At 38.8% G+C, this 22,085-nt stretch overlaps 1 protein-coding gene across 2 annotated transcripts; it reads left to right on the top strand.

Moving 5' to 3' along the window:
- Positions 1 to 549: 549 nt before the first annotated feature.
- On the top strand, positions 550 to 21,725 carry klhdc10 (kelch domain containing 10). 2 transcript variants are annotated; one of them, XM_063005495.1, is made up of 10 exons: positions 550 to 751; positions 13,069 to 13,161; positions 13,981 to 14,202; positions 14,911 to 15,065; positions 15,633 to 15,781; positions 19,334 to 19,418; positions 20,031 to 20,097; positions 20,187 to 20,234; positions 20,333 to 20,472; positions 20,714 to 21,725. In XM_063005495.1, the coding sequence occupies exons 1-10, from the start codon at positions 667 to 669 to the stop codon at positions 20,921 to 20,923; spliced, it is 1,254 nt and encodes a 417-aa protein (XP_062861565.1). In that variant the 5' UTR covers positions 550 to 666; the 3' UTR covers positions 20,924 to 21,725. The 2 variants fall into 2 exon arrangements, with proteins under 2 accessions (XP_062861565.1, XP_062861575.1); XM_063005505.1 differs by lacking the exon at positions 13,069 to 13,161.
- Positions 21,726 to 22,085: the final 360 nt, after the last annotated feature.

Below are 22,085 nucleotides of genomic sequence, written 5' to 3'. Positions count from 1 at the left end.
GCGACTTACAGTACTGTGACAGTATACAGTCTAAGCAATTAAGGGTTAAGGGCCTTGCTCAAGAGCCCAACAGTGACAACCTGGCAGTGGTGGGGCTTGAACCAGCGACCTTTCAATTACTAGTCCAGTACCCTTACCCACTAGGCTACAGCTGCCCTGCTATTCCATTTCCCTTTCACACAGATTTCACATAGGTTTTAAACCCAACCAAGAAAAAATGCAAAAAAAACCATTGTCTCTGTGAATGGGAACACATCTGAGAGCCAATTCGTCATATAGCATCATTTGTTTACTCAGACCTAGAGCCAATATAGAGCAGCCATGTTACCACTGCCATTTTTGGAAAGGTAAAAGAAAAGCAGAGTACCTAGGGTACACAATCAAACCATGTCATCAGTGAGCTTGGTGCCATCACTGCACTACTTTATTTGGATACATTCCGAGAGAATTAACTTACGACTTTTAGTTTGAAAAGTGTACAATTCGCTAGTGTGTTTGTGTAGCCATGTTGGACATTTCTGCCTTCTTATTGCCGTTGCGGATGGATACGCACTAGAGAAAGATGGGATGTGTTTTTGTTCTGAATTTATTATTTTGCACATAAAAGGACTAGTTTTATATTTTAACTACATTTATTCGAGTATTTAAACGTCGTGGCTGTAAATAATGTCGGCGTCAGAAGACTCACACAGCCCAGGGAAGCTGAATACATTTGAGAAACTGTCAGGCAGTCCACCGCTTCGAGTGGCAGGTCAGTGTTAACTCCGAGCGAAGAAACCCTTCATGTTTCTGCTGTTTTATATATGTATTACTTTACTCACCATTTTACCTAAGTTTTTTTTTTATAAATAACCCTCAGTGGCGCATATTTAAAAATACATGTGTTTTATATTTTGCAGCTTGAGCACTGCTTTAAGGTTAGACCTCTGTGTGTTTGCTAAGTGTTAGCTGTTTAGCTACATGGTTAGCATGAACGGTTGACTAGCTATTTATCTAGCTAGCTAGTAAATATTTAAGGTGTTGTGTTTGCTGACTCTTGGAAAAAATACATTACGGTTTAAAAATGGACTGTTGGCGTCTGTTTGTCAGCAGACTACATCACTATACTGCACCCTCTGTATATAATATCTATCGAAATAACGGGTTTATTTGTAGATAATGATATTTTGCATATAGTCATAATTGAACATACAAGTAAACGAAACGACTTTGGCTGCAAACATGGCGAACTGTTACCAGATCATGTCTTTGTAAATACTGTTACATGGGCACGATATTCGGTCGATATTTCGCATGCTATTTTTTGCAATTACCCGTAACTGACACAAGCAAGTGCATTAATGGTCATATTCAGCTTCACTGCATTTAAATCACAAATTTATACTTAAGTAAACATTGACTATAAGCAAACATCTACAAACTGGCACACCCATAGTGTTGACAGGAATGTGAATATTCTGGGTTAAGACGAAACATTTACATTTTTGGCATTTAGCAGAAGCCTTTACCCAAAGCGACTTACATTACAGTTACAGTATACAGTCTCAGCAATTGAGGATTAAGGGCCTTGCACAAGGGCCCAACAGTGGCAACGGTGAGGCTTGAACCAGCGACCTTCTAATTACTAGTCTGTTTGCAGTGTGTTTTATTATTTATTTAGTTATTTGGCGTGTATTAGTAATAAATCGTCAATTGTGTAAAATACCAACACTATAATAAACACTGGTTTTAAAAATCAACCCTACAAGTAAAGTAATATTAGTATCTGAAAATATAACCCTGTATTGCAATTTGAATAAATCACCTGTCACCTTTAGTGTTTGGGCAGTTTTCCTCTGCCTACATTAAAGCACTGACTTATTCTATAATGCTTGTTGAGCAAGCTCAAGGCTTCTTAATTTTGTTCCAGGCTCTTTATTTTGCCCCACAGGTTTGTAATGGAGTTTAAGTTTGGGTACCGAGATGCCCTGGATGTACAGATGTACTGGGCGTGTCCTATTTTACCATTTTATGTGAAATAAGACATAATGGATAATTTGAATAACTGAAAGATTTAAGATTTAAGCCCTGTTTAAAAGGCTTTTAGTTTTTCTTTATACAGGGTCTTCTGATGTAATGTATCCATTAACCTTTGGATGAAAAACATCCCAAAACATGACATTTCTTCAATGATTATTAACTATGGGTTTTAGAGGTTTCTTTATATAACCAGTCTTCTTTTTATGCCAAAATCAGCTTGATGAATTTTATTTGTGGATTGAAGAAAGAATGGCTTCCTTTTAGAATGCCTTTTTAATTGTTTATTGGCATGAATTTGGTGTCTAATTTTAGATTTAAATTCTTTAACCATAATGCTTTTTTTTTTACCATATTTCTTACTGTAGTTGGTAGCAAAAATGGGAGGTTTATGACAGTTCCAGTTTTTATACATAGAAACATGCTGTGGTAAAAGTTTATGGCTATAATTAACATTTTTATGTTCTTTTCATTGCTCATTTTTATCAAGTGTTCCAAAAACCCTGGAAAAGACTTTAAATCTACCAGGGCTATTTGTCTGTGCACATACACAACTTGGCATGTTTAGTCTGACCTTTATAGCTTCACAGCTCAGCTATAGATATTTGTCAGGCAAATTATTTTCCTCTATTTTTACCATCTGCCAAGTCTCTTTGCATTCATGTAAACTCTGCTCTGAAACACCATCCCCATACAAGTAAAAAAAAAATCTCAATCCTGCACAGAATTTTGATCTATACAGACCGTATGGATATGTTTAAGCCTACACTTTTAGCTGCATATGCGATTAGTAATTATATTGGTTCATTTTCTATAAAAATTTGATATCAAAGCTTAGTCATATTGCTGCACATCAAACTGTCAAACATGTTTCTTTGCAACCAAGTTAAGAAAAATAATATGATTGTTGCATGTTTTATGATTGAAATTGATACAGATTCAAGGTTCTATGCAAACGTCATCCCTAATGCAGATACTCATTATTGGATCAAAATGTCCACCTAGGTTAAAAAAAAAAAAATAAAAAAAAACCTTGATAAAATAGAAAATAGAGTTGGAAAGGTTTTTTTCAATAGAAAAGTCCTTGTTTGATTGTTTGATTAAATATGTTATTTGATTCATTTTCAGCAGCCATTGTGTATTTTGATGGGGCACTGTAAACTTTTTAGTTATCGGTTAATTTTGATTACACTGATGGTCGGTTATTGTTTTAAATAAATTGGCAAAATTTGCACCCTTTAGATAAACTTTTTTGACTGGTAATCAGAATTTTGCTGGTTTAAGTCGCTCAGTTTGGCACGGTTAGGCCCATGGGCAAGTCCTCAACCCTCATTTGCCTGGATTTAATACTGATACAGTTATAAGTCGCTTTGGCATTTGCCATAAATGTGAAAGCTTTTGGAAAGGCTTGTCTTCCATATTTAAAATAATCACTTGAGCTGTATAAAGTAGCAGGCATGTGGCTGCTGTGTTATATAAGACAAGTTTACTTCAGAAGAAAATGGACACTGATAAAATTGTCTGTATAGTCTAGATAATTCTTAGGAATTTTGTGTTTTTATTCCGGCATGTTTAACAGGTTTTCATATGATAAACTTGCACACCTTCATATTAAACGTGCCAAAATTAAACCCTGTTGTTGCTACTTTTTTGTAACAAATTGAATAAATTCACATTGACACCCCTAGTGCACAACCTGCATAATCCTGTAGTGATTTAATTTACAAGTTTGTTTAGATTTTTTCCCCACAGCACAGTTTTGTTAATAAAAGTTTAACAAAGGTGCAGCTTCAGTTTTCATTTGTATCATATCAAAATGTTATTAAAATGTTATTAAAATCTGGGACACTTTGAGATGTATTAGAATCTGATAGTAAGATGGCAATGTGACCTCAGTGTCAAATTTTAAATATGGAATTTGTGCTGCTGTTAGGTCAGTTCAGCTTAACTTTTGCCATAATCACGCACTGACAGGAATTATTTCAAACACATTTGAAAATGATATTATTCATTTTTCAGAGACTTATTTTTACATCAGGCAACATGTTATTTATTCAACAAGATATTAGTTCATTGCAAAGGTAAAACAGTGTGTATATATTTGAATTCCATTACAATGACAGTTAACAACTGAATATTATATAAGCTGTAAAATTAGTATTAACAGCCCCATTTATGATACAGGTTACAGGTGGTGTGTGAATGTATTTTTGTGATTATGATACAGGTTTCAGGCAGCAAGTGTTTATGTATTTTTAATAATGGTTACTGGCAGTGTGTGTTTATGTATTGATGTAACAGGGCTCTAGAGTGCGACCAATTTGGTCGCACATGCGACCTAATTTCTCAATGGTGCGACTAAAAAAAATCTCAGGTCGCACCGGTGCGACCAGGCGTCCGAGGGAAAAAAACAACAACAGACACACATTAGGCCAATATCATGGTCTAAACCAATCAGAGATAGTGAAGGGCGGGACAATATTCTAGCGGTGATATGTGAGCGACATTCAGCTCAGCCAATCAGAATGCAGCACCAGGTTTATACACATGCGTTCGGACGTTCTGCCGTAAGTTTAGTTTTGTATATGAGACTCGCTGGATGTTCCAGAATGGAAGTTCGGGTTCTGGAGCTCGGCGGTGTAAAGTGTTGTAACGCTCACTTAAGTCCTGACTAAACAGTTAAAGTGACTCGACCCTGCCGTGTGTCTTTATTCCCACACCTCCACCACCGCACAGCAAAAGACCCGCAGCATCCCCACCGGACAGCGGCTAGGTGAGCCGACCCTCTACAGTAGCAAGGGGCTAATGCTAGCGGTAAAGTGCCGCGATAGTGAAAGTAAAAACACGACAATATTTTCGTTAAGTAAAATATAAAAATAACTAAAAGACCAAAATATATTACAATACATGTAGTCAAAATACGCAGTGAGTGCACCGCAAGCGATTTTGGGAATCTGTGTAAAAGATTCAGTAAAGCCGATAATATAATGCACTGCATTTAAGATTACACTCTAACCCACACACAAACATATACATATAATTTTAAATATACACACACATATGAATAGATATACACACATACATACACATTTACTCTATTATTTTTATAATTTTTATAAGTGTGCTATAATTAGTCTGTAATACTATAATTAACTGTAAAGAAGACAGTGGCCGGCAATAGTATATTTGTGACTGGTTCTAATACATTTCGAATTGAAAGGCTGAAAAAGCCCAATGCATCTATAAAACACATTACATGCCGCAATAAATGCACTGCCCAAGTGTCCCCCTCTCCCCACTGCCCTTCATTGTCAGGCAGCAGCAAACAGATCATCAGACGAAACCATGTTGACCAGATTGTTAGTTATTTCCAAGTCAATATTGCCTGTATGGACAGTGATTTAAAAAAAAAAAAAAAAAAAAAAAAAAAAGTGAACCTGTGAAACTGCGGTGTTAAATGTGATGCGGTCGAAAATTTGGGTGCACCTAACTTTTGTGCTGGTGCACCTAAGAAAAAAAGTTAGGTGCACCAGTGCAACCAGTGCAAAACGTTAGTCTAGAGCCCTGTGTAAGCTGGTGTATTTATGTATTTATGATGCAGGTTACAGGTGGTGTGTGAGTGTATTTATAATGCAGGTTACAGGTGGTGTGTGAGTGTATTTATGATGCAGGTTATGGGCGGTGTGTGTGTATTTATGATATAGGTTAAAAGCGGTGTGTACGTGTGTATGTATTTATGATGCAAGTTACAGTTGGTGTGTGAGTGTACAGTATTTATATTTATGATGCAGGTTACAGGCAGTGTGTGAGTGTATTTATGTATTTATGATGCAGGTTACAGGCAGTGTATGAGTGTATATGTATTTATAATACAGGTTTTAGGCAGTGTGTGAGTATATTTATGTATTTATGATAGAGGTTACAGGTGGTGTGTGAGTGTATTTATGATAGATGTTACAGGCGGTGTGTGAGTGTATTTATGATACAGATTTCAGACAGTGTGTGAGTGTATTTATGATGCAGGTTACAGGCGGTGTGTGAGTGTATTTATCATTTATGATGTAAGCTGATGTATTTACAGTGGGGTCAAAAAGTAATTAGTCAGCCACTGATTGTGCAGGTTCTCCTACTTAGAAAGATGAGAGAGGTCTGTAATTTTCATCATAGGTACACTTCAACTATGAGAGACAAAATGAGAAAAAAAAATCCAGGAAATCACATTGTAGGATTTTTAAAGAATTTATTTGTAAATTATGGTGGAAAATAAGTATTTGGTCAATAACAAACAAGCAAGATTTCTGGCTCTCACAGACCTGTAACTTATTCTTTAAGAAGCTCTTCTGTCCTCCACTCGTTACCTGTATTAATGGCACCTGTTTGACCTCGTTATCTGTATAAAAGACACCTGTCCACAGCCTCAAACAGTCAGACTCCAAACTCAACCATGGCCAAGACCAAAGAGCTGTCGAAGGACACCAGGAAGAAAATTGTAGGCCCAGACCAGGCTGGGAAGAGTGAATCTACAATAGGCAAGCAGGTTGGTGTGAATAAATCAACTGTGGGAGCAATTGTAAGAAAATGGAAGACATACAAGACCATTGATAATCTCCCTTGCGGTCAAGATCTCATCCCGTGGGGTCAAAATGATCATGAGAACGGTGAGCAAAAATCCCAGAACTACACGGAGGGACCTGATGAATGACCTGCAGAGAGCTGGGACCAAAGTAAAAAGGCTACCATCAGTAACACACTACGCCGAGAGGGACTCAAATCCTGCAGTGCCAGGCGTGTCCCCCTGCTTAAGCCAGTACATGTCCAGGCCTGTCTGAAGTTTGCCAGAGAGCATATGGATGATCCAGAAGAGGATTGGGAGAATATCATGTGGTCAGATGAAACCAAAATGGAACTTTTTGGTAAAAACTCAACTCGTCGTGTTTGAAAGAAGAACCCAAGAACACCATACCTACTGTGAAGCATGGGGGTGGAAACATCATGCTTTGGGGCTGTTTTTCTGCAAAGGGGACAGGACGACTGATCCGTGTGAAGGGAATGAACGGGGCCATGTATCGTGAGATTTTAAGCCAAAACCTCCTTTCATCAGTGAGAGCATTGAAGATGGAACGTGGCTGGGTCTTCCAGCATGACAATGATCCCAAACACACCGCTCGGGCAACGAAGGAGTGGCTCCGTAAAAAGCATTTCAAGGTCCTGAAGTGGCCTAGCCAGTCTCCAGACCTCAACCCCATAGAAAATTTGTGGAGTCCGTGTTGCCCAGCGACAGCCCCAAAACATCACTGCTCTAGAGGAGATCTGCATGGAGGAATGGGCCAAAATACCAGCTACAGTGTGTGCAAACCTGGTGAAGACTTACAGGAAACGTTTCACCTCTGTCATTGCCAACAAAGGTTATGTTACAAGGTATTGAGTTGAACTTTTGTTATTGACCAAATACTTATTTTCCACCATAATTTACGAATAAATTCTTTAAAAATCCTACAATGTGATTTCCTGGAATTTTTTTTCTCATTTTGTCTCTCATAGTTGAAGTGTACCTATGATGAAAATTACAGACCTCTCTCATCTTTCTAAGTAGGAGAACCTGCACAATTAGTGGCTGACTAAATACTTTTTGACCCCACTGTATGATGGAGGTTACAGGCAGTGTGTGTGTGTTTATGATGCAGGTTACAGGCGGTGTGTGAGAGTGTATTTATCATTTATGATGTAAGCTGGTGTATTTATGATGCAGGTTACAGGCAGTGTGTGTGTATTTATGATGCAGGTTACAGGCGGTGTATTTATGTATTTATGATAGAGGTTACAGGCGGTGTGTGAGTGTATTTATGTATTTATGATACAGGTTACAGGCGGTGTGTGAGTGTTTTTATGATACAGGTTGCAGGCAGTGTGTGGGTGTATTTATGTATTTATGATGCTGGTTACAGGCAGTGTGTGGGTGTATTTATGTAGTTATGATGCAGGTTACAGGCGGTGTGGGTGTATTTATGATAGAGGTTACAGGCGGTGTGTGAGTGTATTTATGATACAGGTTTCAGACGGTGTGTGAGTGTATTTATGATGCAGGTTGTGGTGTGTGAGTGTATTTATGTATTTATGATGCAGGTTACAGGCGGTGTGTGTGTGTATTTATGTATTTATGATGCAGGTTACAGGCGGTGTGTGAGTGTATTTATGTATTTATGATGCAGGTTACAGGCGGTGTGTGAGTGTATTTATGATACAGGTTACAGGCGGTGTGTGAGTGTATTTATGTATTTATGATGCAGGTTACAGGCGGTGTGTGAGTGTATTTATGTATTTATGATGCAGGTTACAGGCGGTGTGTGAGTGTATTTATGATGCAGGTTACAGGCGGTGTGTGAGTGTATTTATGTATTTATGATGCAGGTTACAGGCGGTGTGTGAGTGTATTTATGTATTTATGATGCAGATTACAGGCGGTGTGGGTGTATTTATGATGGAGGTTACAGGCGGTGTGTGAGTGTATTAATGATACAGGTTTCAGATGGTGTGTGTGAGTGTATTTATGATGCAGGTTGCGGTGTGTGAGTGTATTTATGTATTTATGATGCAGGTTACAGGCGGTGTGTGAGTGTATTTATGTATTTATGATGCAGGTTACAGGCGGTGTGTGAGTGTATTTATGATACAGGTTACAGGCGGTGTGTGAGTGTATTTATGTATTTATGATGCAGGTTACAGGCGGTGTGTGAGTGTATTTATGTATTTATGATGCAGGTTACAGGCGGTGTGTGAGTGTATTTATGATGCAGGTTACAGGCGGTGTGTGAGTGTATTTATGTATTTATGATGCAGGTTACAGGCGGTGTGTGAGTGTATTTATGTATTTATGATGCAGGTTACAGGCGGTGTGTGAGTGTATTTATGATGCAGGTTACAGGCGGTGTGTGAGTGTATTTATGTATTTATGATGCAGGTTACAGGCGGTGTGTGAGTGTATTTATGTATTTATGATGCAGGTTACAGGCGGTGTGTGAGTGTATTTATGATGCAGGTTACAGGCGGTGTGTGAGTGTATTTATGTATTTATGATGCAGGTTACAGGCGGTGTGTGAGTGTATTTATGATACAGGTTACAGGCGGTGTTGAGAATGAATCCCAAAGTGTTTTTTTTTTTTTTTACACGTTCAAGCCGGTTTGGGGGCTAAAACATATTAAATATGTGGCAGTACTGACCGATTTGAAAATATACGATGAGGCTAAAAGACAGCTAGTAATCTATTTCTATTTGGCATTATTCTTGGTTTCAATACCCCGTTTTTCATCACAAATCTTTATAGATTTGAGTGAAAAGTTGAAAAAATATGTAACAAATTTATTTTAGTGTTAGTACTAGGATGCAAACATGCACATTTGTGAAAATGACCATGTCGGTCAGCAGGTGGATTTAATTTACTCATCAGAAGCTTGTTTTCTTTGCAGCCATTGTTTACCTATTACAAATCTGTCCAAACCCAAATACTAAGAAATTCTGACATTCTGACCTGACACAAGCACAGCTGGTCGTGTTTAAGGGAGCTGTGTTGCACATTGGCGGGGACATGCGGTCATCCGGCTCACCTTGAGTTTTGTGCAAGCAGCAGCTGCATATTCAGGAAATGCATTGATTGAGAGATAAAAGAAAAAAAAAAAAGATATAAATTATCAAGTGGACTTGCATACCCAACATTGCAGTGTGTTTGTTGCCTGTCTACTAGCTGAGTAAACTTAAGTGCATCACCAATTTAAGCATTAGCTCATCACTAATTTGCTTCGTTTATTAAAATGATAAACCCTTATACAATAGCTGCAAGTCACTATGCTGCCAAGCAAAATTCAAGCATAAATATTGAGGTGTAGTTTAGTTTTGTGCTGGGTTAACTGCAGTGAAGCATTTCATTCTTTTTCATACTGATTCTGAATATTAATTAAATTCCAGGTGTAGACGGCTGGATTAAAAATGTTCTTCATTTGACTATACTGTCCATGTTTTGGTTACATTTACAATACCCTTCCAGTGTATTTATTTTCTAGTTTGTGTTTGAGAATTGTATACCAGTGTAGTTCATACCTCTTGCTTTGCTGTGTTGGGGGAAAATAAACTTGTACTGTGTACTTTTGTAATCAGAGGTCAGTTCTGGTCGATACATGCTTCTTTCTTCACACTGCTGTGTGTAAGGATGGGACACAGACCCAATAATAATTTGTCCTGTTTGTTTTACTATTGATTAAGCATGTTAATTAAACATGTTAATGATTGTCCGATAACTAACAGATACTTTGTTTCTAATTCAAAGCAGTCATTTAGCTTTAAATTATATTTCAGCAGCTAACAATTAATATTTCTAGTGGGAGTGGAGCTACGGATATCACACACATCAGCACCATGTAGAGAAATCCAATGTTGTGCTGTAAGCTGATTTAGCTGAATTTTGACCTCCTCTCAGTGGACATGCATCACCCCAGCATGCGATTACAACACCACCAGTTTAACGCAGCACTTTTGCTATCAGATGCTTTATTCCATGTCACTCCAGGAAACTTTTGATTTATTTTATTCTTAATGAGAAAATTGTGTATGCCTCAGTATAAGCATTAAACAAATTGCAGTTAGCATGTTACAGCCTGTGCATGTGGTTGTGTTACATAAATTTTTAACAGCAGTTGTTAGAACATTATAGGACACTTTTTGATTATTTGATAAGTTTTTTTAGAAACGTGCAGATTTCTTTGAAACGTGCATATGTTCAATGGCAACAATTCCATAGCCTGCCTCAAGACAGTATGCTACAAAAGGCATATGGTTTATATAACCATATGCATATGCCTAACCATATGCAAGCACCTTTGTACAGTAGATCAGAGACCACCATGCTTTAAGATTGTTTGTGTATGATCTGTGTTTTTGGTTAACATCACACATGTTCATTGAAAATAAATGTCAATGAATCTAATGTTTTCTTACAACTTTTTAATTTTCACCATAGTTGCAACTAGAGATGCATGAGTACCGATACTGGTATCGGGTATTTACTTGTACTCGTACTCGCAAACGAGGCTCCGATACTAAACATCCGATACCATGTGCCTAGTGCCTTATGCCTAGTTCACACTACACGATTTTTGCCCTGATTTTCGCTCGGCGACTGGTCGGTGCTAGATTTGCCAGCTCGGGAGCAACTCGGCGTTCGCTCGGCGATCAAAACTCGGCTCTCGATCGCTAAGTGTGAACTATCCAACAACTCGATCCGACCGGCTCGCCGAGCGCTTGAGTTTTCTAGCACGTCAGATATCTGATCTCAGATGTGCGACTGGGAATGAGTGACATGTCGAACAGGCAATGAGAACGCAGGATACGGTGTGAGGGGAAACGCAGGAGAGGAGTGTAAACAGGTGGGACAGGGGGATAATATAGTTTATATCAGAATACACCGGCACACACACACGTTTTACAGTATTTCTGACCTGATCGTTCTCTACAAAACATAACAAAACACCAACATTGCAAAAATATTTATTAACCTCCAACTCACTACAGAACAATCCATGCTATTCGTGTTGCCAAATCCACTCAGATTCATTTATTTTTCCTCCTTGATTTCATCACGTCAGCGCACAAACACTTTGATCACTCGCTACTTGTTGCCATGCATTTTTGGACGTGGTATCATGAAACTTCTCACGTGTGTTTTTGTTTAGAAAAAAACGGTATTCTAAATAGGTATCGGTATCGGCAAGTACAAAAATACTTGTACTTGTACTCGGTTGGGAAAAAATGGTATCGATGCATCCCTAGTTGCAACACACCCATTTTTGGGTGGTGTTTCAATAACACATCACAGCTGAAGCAGTGTTTCTAAAGGGTGGTTATTGAGTCCCAATTGTTTAATCATGTTTTAACCCAACTTTAGGTCATGCAGACTAGCAGTAGATTTTGAGATCAAATGGGTTGATAACTGTTACTTGACGATATTAAGAAAATATCCTGTTACTTTAAAATACACCATTCATTTTCTTTAATTGCTGCATAAAAACTTAATTTAAAGCAAAAAAACTCAGTTGTTGAATGTTTCTGATTGCAACTGTAACAAATTACAATGTACTAAGAGTGCCATAAGGTCAACAAGAAATGTGTTAATTTCAAAATTGAGTATGGCAATCATAAGCTAAAATGTATTATATGTGACACTTATTTATGATGGAAAACTGAGCTATTGTCACATAATAAATTAATATATTTTTAAGTTTTGTTTGTTTTTGTAAAGTTGCTAAAAAAATAGTTTCTTACAGGTTGTTAAGTCACTGTCGCCTCACAGCAAGAAGGACCTGGGTTCGATTCCCAGGTGGGGGTGGTCCGGGTCCTTTCTGTGTGGATTTTGCATGTTCTCCCCGTGTCTGCGTGGGTTTACTCCGGGTGCTCCAGTTTCCTCCCACAGTCCAAATACATGCAAGGGAGGTGAATTGGAGACACTAAATTGTCCATGACTGTATATAATGACTGTATATAACCTTGTGAACTGATTAACCTTGTGTATTAAGTGAACTACCTTTCCTGTCATGAATGTAATCAAAAGTGTAAAACATGACGTTAAAATCCTAATTAACAAACAAACAAACAGCAGGTTAAGTACTTAAGAAGCAAGGAGATTAATGTCAGCAATAAACCTCTCCGATATATAGCTTTAGGGTTTAATACAATGTTGTATTTTATTGCCTGCTACAGTTACAAATCAGGTGTTGAATGTGTGTAATGATGAGTGATGTCTGTTTAAATGCAACTATTTTGTGAAATTGTCTTTCCTTCATGCTGAGCCTTTTTATGAAGCTGTTCATCAATTTTTATTCCACACAGAAACAAAGAATTTTCAATTCTGAAGTCTATTTCTGTGCAGAGGAATAACATTTCCCATTATCTCTTGTTTTAAAAGCATGCTTTACTGGTATTTGTCCTGTGTATGTTCGTATGTTTATTTTTTCCATTGTCCTACATTGTTGTCTGTTATGTCTGATTTGCGGTGATTGTGGTGACAGGCTCTAAGAAGAAAGTTTGCTGGCTTCAAGCTCGACGAATCCTCATTCAACCTTGCTCCAGCCTGCGGATCCCTTACAGGTTTTTAAGAGAAGGTGGGTAATGCGCCAGCCCTGACCTGAACCCCAAAAAACTCTTATCCCAAATTATCATGGGGGTCTATCTGATTTTTCCCTCCTCCCAGAGCTTCACCACCCACCTTTCAAAAATGCTCAACCTGTCTCTGGTGCAAACCTACCGCTCCTCTTTTGCCTGGGCTCTGTTGGCTTAGCAGTCATTGTTGAGGTGCTGAAACAGGATGTGATTACAGTTTCCTTTGTTCATGATTTATGTGTGTGCTCACATCCATGTTGTTGGTCCTCTTTTTGAACCTTCAGGTTCAGGGCAAACATTAAGACAGAATATTCGCAAGGGTTTGGTTCCCTACTTACAGTGGGATTTGCAATGAGACTCATTTTTGGTCTGCGTTATGGTTCTCATCTTTGTCCGTTTTAACATGGTATGGTAAAAAATGCAATTTTATGTTTAATATCCCACATTTTAACTTGCTGTAACAACCACAGTGGCAAATTATATGGTAATAAAAAACATTGTTGTCATCCACAGCTATAGGTCAAAACCCAACTCTACCGAATTCCACAGTGTGTTTACAGTCTTTTCTAGGCTATTTCCCATCTTTGCGCATCCCACTTCTTTATCCCACCAAATCCCTTGCAGAAATATTCCAAAGATGCTTGTATGTTGCTGATTGTTGAACCTTGCTAACTTGTGCTTTTGGTACCCACAGCACGTGAGATTTTGACATACTAAACATTTTCCTTTGAACAGTTGCTGAAGATGGTCACTAGGGGCCAGGCGATTTTTCTTTTTCACAGCATTTCCCATCTTCACATTTTTATCACTTGTCTCTGTAGGTCACAGAGCCCCTCCAGCACGAAGTGGACATCGCTGTGTAGCAGATAATAGCAACCTCTATGTGTTTGGTGGCTACAACCCAGACTTTGATGAGTCAGGAGGGTCGGAAAATGAGGACTACCCGCTCTTCAGGGAACTCTGGAGGTACCACTTTGCCACAGGGACGTGGCAGCAGATCCGCACAGAGGGCTACATGCCCACTGAGCTGGCCTCCATGTCAGGTAATTCCAGCCTCCGTAATATAGCAGCTGGATAAACACTCAGCAAGCTCTTTTTTAGGTACACTATAAATATCTGATACAGTTATTTATTTATTGTTTTATAAGCTACAGCTACTGTACAGATGAACTTTCTGGGTATGCAGGTAATGACTGTAGCCCTTGTGTTGCTCTGTACACTTTTGTCACTCCTTGTATCTCAAAAGGACTCCCCTTAAGATCCCCAGTGACCAGTTATTTAAGTAGTGGACCATTCTCAGCATTGCAATGACACTAATATGGAAATAACATGATAGTGTGTGTTTCTGATATGAATGTATCATGTGCAGGTGGCAATTTTCAAACACCTCAATATTAATGCTTGGAGGAGACCAAAATTTAAAGCCACCTGTGTTTAGAAAGTGTCCAATGATAAAATACTTAAGGAAGTGCTTACAGGCTATGCGTTCCTAATAAAAAGAGGCCAGTAAGTTTAAGCACTGTTTACAAATCTCAACAAAACTGCTGCACCTGATACTCCCATACCAGAACAATGCACACTTCCATGTCATTACCATATTAGGGTCAATGCTATGCTTAGTCCACCACCCAAGTAATATTAGGTTGCTGGTTGGTCCCTTTTGATGCATAATTGGACTGACAGTATGGTTACAGGTTTGTATGTTTTCATTCTGAATATAATACCACAATAAAGTTTCTTTTGTTTTTCAGCTGTTTTGCACGGTAACAACTTGCTAGTGTTTGGGGGCACTGGCATCCCATTTGGAGAAAACAATGGGAATGATGTTCATGTCTGCAACGTCAAATACAAGAGGTGGTCGCTGCTCAACTGCAGAGGGAAGAAACCAAACCGTATTTATGGACAGGTGAAAAGTTAACAAATTATAGTTTTTGTTATGAATTGGACATAAGCATTTTTCTGGGTTTGGCTCTGTATATCTCCACTTGGAATGAGACAAAGTGTAGATTTTCCATTTTGACATCTGTATTGAATAAACCATGAATGCTATGTGTTTACACACAGCTCCATTTCAAGATGCTCTGTTTTGTGTTATCAAATATTATTATCTATTAAGGATATTATTCTTTTGCATAAAAGCTTGGGGTATAAATTGCATAAATTGTATAAATTTAGTGCTAGTATAGTCACAAACTTTTTTTAAAAACTTGTTTACAAAAATCCTGTTTACAGTCTGGAGAAGTTTAATCCATAGCTACCAAAAATTGCACTTCATACATTTCACCATATATGCAGCATTATTCAAGCCATTTTAAACAATGTAATGTTTGTAACAAATTGTTGTTTGCTGATTTTATTGTCAGAAAACAGATAAACTAATTTATTCATTTTCCTGTTGCAAAATAAGTTAACCAAATGCAGTGAGTGCAGGAGTAATTTAAATTAGTTTTTTGTTTGATTTTTTCTTGATTAGGCGATGGCCATAATAAATGGCTTCCTGTATGTGTTTGGAGGAACAACGGGCTACATTTACAGCACAGATCTGCACAGACTAGACCTAACATCCCGCGAGTGGATTCATCTTAAGCCAAACAACCCTCCAAACGACTTGCCTGAAGAGCGGTAAGCGACATACATTAAGCTTTTTTTTTCCACTAATATTATTTGTCAGTAGTCCAACTTGACCACCATCTCAGCAAATAGTTTTCTACATTAGATCATGAGGGTTTTTTCGGTAATTATGACAAATCATGACTGGTGCAGAGTTCTGCAAATCATTTGTTCCAGTGGTGCTGAATATTTCTCTTAAAATATTCTTAAATCCATGCCAGCATGCCTCTTCCTACACAGACATTTCAAGGACACTTTAATCTAAAAGCAATCTACAGTTGTGACCAAATGCAATGCAAGAAATTGAGGGTGAAGGATAGGGTTGGGCGAAATTGCCGATTTTCATACCGTCATACCGTCTTCAGGAAATACCGTGGTATCGCGGACAAACTTTACAGTGTACACACTTGAGTGTAATTACAATATTTCAATGTTTTATTATAAAAAGATTTAACAATCTGAACGTCAAACATTGCTTATCTTGTCTGATCTATAATAAATACGCATAAGTATAAATGCATGTGTATCAATTACACTTTAACACAAACATTAACACATAACATTTTGGCATTGTAATCTCTCTCTGCCCACACAAAACAGAATAATAGCAGGCTACACACTTCAATATATTTCCAAAGGTTAACTGCTTAGTTTATAGTTACAGATATTTCTTAAGTGTATGAACGTGTACGATTAGTTATGCCTGTAATCCAGAATTAAGTTCTATACTGTAACAAAAAATATGAATGTAAATGTTCATGTTGCGATGACGGTGATGTAAAGTAATGTTAAAATAATTCAAAGTCCAAACATTTCAGTGGTTAACGAGAACGCTACTTTACATGTCACACAAGCACAGTGCAAAACACGAGCACAGAAACGGTACAAATCTGATCTACAGTGTATCACAAAAGTGAGTACACCCCTCACATTTCTGCAGATATTTAAGTATATCTTTTCATGGGACAACACTGACAAAATGACACTTTGACACAATGAAAAGTAGTCTGTGTGCAGCTTATATAACAGTGTAAATTTATTCTTCCCTCAAAATAACTCAATATACAGCCATTAATGTCTAAACCACCGGCAACAAAAGTGAGTACACCCCTTAGTGAAAGTTCCTGAAGTGTCAATATTTTGTGTGGCCACCATTATTTCCCAGAACTGCCTTAACTCTCCTGGGCATGGAGTTTACCAGAGCTTCACAGGTTGCCACTGGAATGCTTTTCCACTCCTCCATGACGACATCACGGAGCTGGCGGATATTCGAGACTTTGCGCTCCTCCACCTTCCGCTTGAGGATGCCCCAAAGATGTTCTATTGGGTTTAGGTCTGGAGACATGCTTGGCCAGTCCATCACCTTTACCCTCAGCCTCTTCAATAAAGCAGTGGTCGTCTTAGAGGTGTATTTGGGGTCATTATCATGCTGGAACACTGCCCTGCGACCCAGTTTCCGGAGGGAGGGGATCATGCTCTGCTTCAGTATTTCACAGTACATATTGGAGTTCACGTGTCCCTCAATGAAATGTAACTCCCCAACACCTGCTGCACTCATGCAGCCCCAGACCATGGCATTCCCAGCACCATGCTTGACTGTAGGCATGACACACTTATCTTTGTACTCCTCACCTGATTGCCGCCACACATGCTTGAGACCATCTGAACCAAACAAATTAATCTTGGTCTCATCAGACCATAGGACATGGTTCCAGTAATCCATGTCCTTTGTTGACATGTCTTCAGCAAACTGTTTGCGGGCTTTCTTGTGTAGAGACTTCAGAAGAGGCTTCCTTCTGGGGTGACAGCCATGCAGACCAATTTGATGTAGTGTGCGGCGTATGGTCTGAGCACTGACAGGCTGACCCCCCACCTTTTCAATCTCTGCAGCAATGCTGACAGCACTCCTGCGCCTATCTTTCAAAGACAGCAGTTGGATGTGACGCTGAGCACGTGCACTCAGCTTCTTTGGACGACCAACACGAGGTCTGTTCTGAGTGGACACTGCTCTTTTAAAACGCTGGATGATCTTGGCCACTGTGCTGCAGCTCAGTTTCAGGGTGTTGGCCATCTTCATGTAGCGCAACAATTCGTCTTTTAAGATCCTCAGAGAGTTCTTTGCCATGAGGTGCCCTGTTGGAACTTTCAGTGACCAGTATGAGAGAGTGTGAGAGCTGTACTACTAAATTGAACACACCTGCTCCCTATGCACACCTGAGACCTAGTAACACTAACAAATCACATGACATTTTGGAGGGAAAATGACAAGCAGTGCTCAATTTGGACATTTAGGGGTGTAGTCTCTTAGGGGTGTACTCACTTTTGTTGCCGGTGGTTTAGACATTAATGGCTGTATATTGAGTTATTTTGAGGGAAGAATAAATTTACACTGTTATATAAGCTGCACACAGACTACTTTTTATTGTGTCAAAGTGTCATTTTGTCAGTGTTGTCCCATGAAAAGATATACTTAAATATCTGCAGAAATGTGAGGGGTGTACTCACTTTTGTGATACACTGTATTCCCTACACACTCGCTCCCTGCGCCCTATAGTGCGCTTAACATTCTTAAAGGGCCAGACAATATATTTTATAATTCACATTACACGACAGGTGAGACGTTCTTTTTTCTTAATATAGCGCTTTTATTTAGGAAGAAATAGTTCTTACATAGGCAGGAAAATCTATGGCAGACAAGAGTCAGAACAGCGGATTGGGCGTAACGTTATTATTACTGTTTGCTCCTTTTTCTCAACACTTGTGCTCGATTTACACTGAAGATATATTTAGTAAATAAGTACATGTCGCTTGTGTTCATTTCCGCTTGAACTGATGAAAAAAATGTTGATTTAGAAAAATTAAAAAATGAGCCGTTTTTCAGTTTCTGCTTGTTAGCTCACAGCTAACGCTAGCCAGTGTGGCTCTTCACTCGTCTCTCTGTGTTATCACCAGTGAGCACCCCACAGCCAATCAGCGAGCTCCAACCGCCTACCCCTCCCACCCCTCCCTCACTGTGGATGCGCGCATGTCCTAAAGTCTCAGTTTTCAAGGTAAACCTGAAGCAGAAATTTGGCGCTTCACATTTAAAAAATACCGTCACCATTTTTAAATACCGCGGTATACGGTAATATCGTCATACCGCCCAACCCTAGTGAAGGACCTTGCACAAGGGGCCCAGATTTGGCACATTAACAGTGGTGGGGCTTAAGCCAAAGACAATAATTTTATCATTTGAAACAAATACATGATTGATAGCACAAAACATGCAAATGTTGCAGACATAATGTTGCGGGGGTGGGTTGACACCCTGTCTGGGTTGTGTTGCAGCATTGCCTCCAGTGACCAAGAAAAAGCTTTGGTTAAACCTGGAAATAAAATTACATGTAAAAAATCCACACCCAAATTTAACAGTGCAAATGGGTACATACTCACCCTCCCTGCATTTATTCTACTGGTCATGTTGCTCATGAATTGTGTTTTGTGGGAGTTTGAGTGAGTTATTAAGCCAGGCCTATAAGGTGCTTAACAGTTAATGTTTTGCTATGTCATTGTTTAATCCAACAGATACAGACATGAAATAGCCCATGATGGACAGAGAATATACATACTAGGAGGAGGAACCTCTTGGACATCCTATCCTTTAGACAAGGTACTGCAAAACATTTTAAAGCAAGTGTTGAAGACCTGCATGTAGTCACTTTAATACCTGGTTTATTTGTGAGCATTTATTCTGCCTATTTAGGTGGTTTCTTAAAATAAGTGAACACCATGAGCCTTCCACATCAAACTTTTCTAAGCATGTCTTTATGGACATTGTTTTCTCACAAGGGCACAGTAATGATGAAAAAGAAAAGGTTGTATCCCAGGGTCTGCTGCAACTTTTTGCTGCTCTATATTTAGGGGTCACCACAGAGGATCATTCTTGTCCGCCTACCTGATGCAACCCTCCTATTTTGATCAGGGCTTGGGACCAGCACTGAGAGTGCACTTACTAGTGCACCGTCCAATGGCTTGGCTGTTCAGCCAGCCCCCAACCCCCACCCCCCCAGACATAGCCAGTCATGTCTGTTGGACGCCCAACTGGCTGATAGCAGGCTTTACCGCTGTGCCACCTGATCTCCCTTCAACTTTGGAACTATAATTGGGCTGAAACACACAAACTAAATAATTAGAAGTGGGTGTTTACATATTTTGAGCATATAGTGCATTTTACAGATTTGTTTATATTAAGACCTTCTGGTTCTCTTATTTTCTGTTTCAGATTCATGCATATAATCTTGAAACGAACTCATGGGAGGAGATCACAACAAAGCCTCATGAAAGAATAGGTTAGATGTGCTTTCTTCTGGATCTGCTTCCTTCCAAATGTGAATATGTTTGGGGTCTTTATATTAACATCTGTCATGCTCTGTGGCAGGTTACCCAGCACCCAGGAGGTGTCATAGTTGTGTACAGATTAAAAATGGTAAGTCCCAGTTTATTTGCATTCACCATGATTGTCAGATGTGTTTGTTTGCCAGTATTTATTTCTTTTTACTGTTTTCCCCCCGTTGGTTCTTTCAGATGTATTTATATGCGGAGGCTACAATGGTGAGTTGATTCTGGACGACCTGTGGAAGATCAATCTGCAGACATTTCAGTGGAATAAACTACCTGCAGTGATGCCTGAGCCAGCGTATTTCCACTGTGCTGCTGTTACTCCGGTCAGTTCATGATACTGTGCATGCTATCTTTAATTCATTTAAATCTCCCTTTTTCGAAATCATAAAACCAAGTTTTGTTAGACGTTCTGTATGATGCTTTCAGTTTCTTTGAAGTGATACAGACAGGGTCTCCATCTACTTGTTAATCTTCTGGAAATTGTTTTCTAAAAAAAATGTTGACTTGTTCTTAGCAATTAGCCATCATAGTACATTGTTTAAACCTCTGTTGCGATTGTTCTAGGCGGGATGCATGTACATCCATGGCGGAGTGGTAAACATCCATGAGAACAAGAGGACTGGCTCTCTGTTTAAAATCTGGTTGGTGGTGCCGAGTCTGCTGGAACTCTGCTGGGAGAGGCTGATAAAAGCTTTTCCACACTTGGCCCAGCTCTCGAACATGCAACTCTTCAACCTGGGTCTTACACCGGAACTCATTGAACGCTTAAAATAACACGCTAGTGTGCACGTGGTTGCTAAGGAATCGAGAAGATTGACACACCTGAGCCAATGTCTGGAGACATGGAACATAGGATTCATTCTGAAATGCCCCTTTCTGGAAGATGTTCCACAATGTAACCTGCCTTAAAACCAAAGTGTGGGATGCATTTGTCCTTTGTGTACCTTTTAATGATTTTTTTTCAGCGAAGCAGCAAGTTCTAAAATGTTGGTTACTTATTCGGTCAATGATCTTTGATTGTCACTACCAACTGTGGCAAACCCTATATTCCTGAGTTGATCACATGGACACTTAAATGTCACTGTCAATAGAATGTGATGGAATCTAGATGCCTGACCTTGCCACCTAATAGTCAGTTTGGCTTTGGAGAAGGTCAGGATGTGACACAACTGAAAGTTTTACCACACCTCTAGAACGATTCTTGTTTTGCTTTAATTTATTCCATTGTGAATGTCTCAACAAAACGTGCAATGCCAAGCTGGTTTTTGGTATCATAGTGGTAGCTGGTGAAGGGATGCTTGTTTACAGAATTATTATTTTGCTGTGTCTTTATTGGGCGTCCGTGTGCGCAATGTAAATGTGTTGTAAGCTAATGTTCACTTAATATTCATCAGCAAAGATTATAATGATGTGTTCAATCAACCTTTAATTTTTTGCCAGTGTAAAAAAAATTCTATTCAAAATGTAAGAATCTTCTTATCAGTTTTGTTTGTTTATGTAATCCAAATATTTATTCACTGTGAACAAGGTGCTCTTTAATCTACTTTTAATGCTTTTATTAAAATAAATAATTTCCTTTGCCAAAACTAAACTCCCCTCATGTATGTATATATAAATTAGATCATTGTGCTAAACTGGTTATTTTTTTTTTTTTTTTGATTGCTTTTTCTTGACAGTGGCAATCCCAAACCTTGATACAATCACTTTGTCATTTCATTTTTGTAATCTATGGTGGTGTCGCTGTTGGATAGTTTTAATTCAAAACTAACCTCTGATCTGGGATTTTTTTTAGTTAATACAAATACTTGCATTTCTTACATAGGATTACATTATTTCTTACAGTGTCATTACTACCTGCACTTAAAATGATCATTATGATATGACTTGATCCCCTGAAACCTTCAGACCCTTCTACCCATGTGAACTAGTGTAATTA

Source organism: Trichomycterus rosablanca, chromosome 1 (assembly GCF_030014385.1).
Source record: "Trichomycterus rosablanca isolate fTriRos1 chromosome 1, fTriRos1.hap1, whole genome shotgun sequence".
Classification (NCBI taxonomy): domain Eukaryota; kingdom Metazoa; phylum Chordata; class Actinopteri; order Siluriformes; family Trichomycteridae; genus Trichomycterus; species Trichomycterus rosablanca.
Note: the sequence above shows the minus strand (reverse complement) of the source record. Positions and strands in the feature narration are given on the sequence as shown.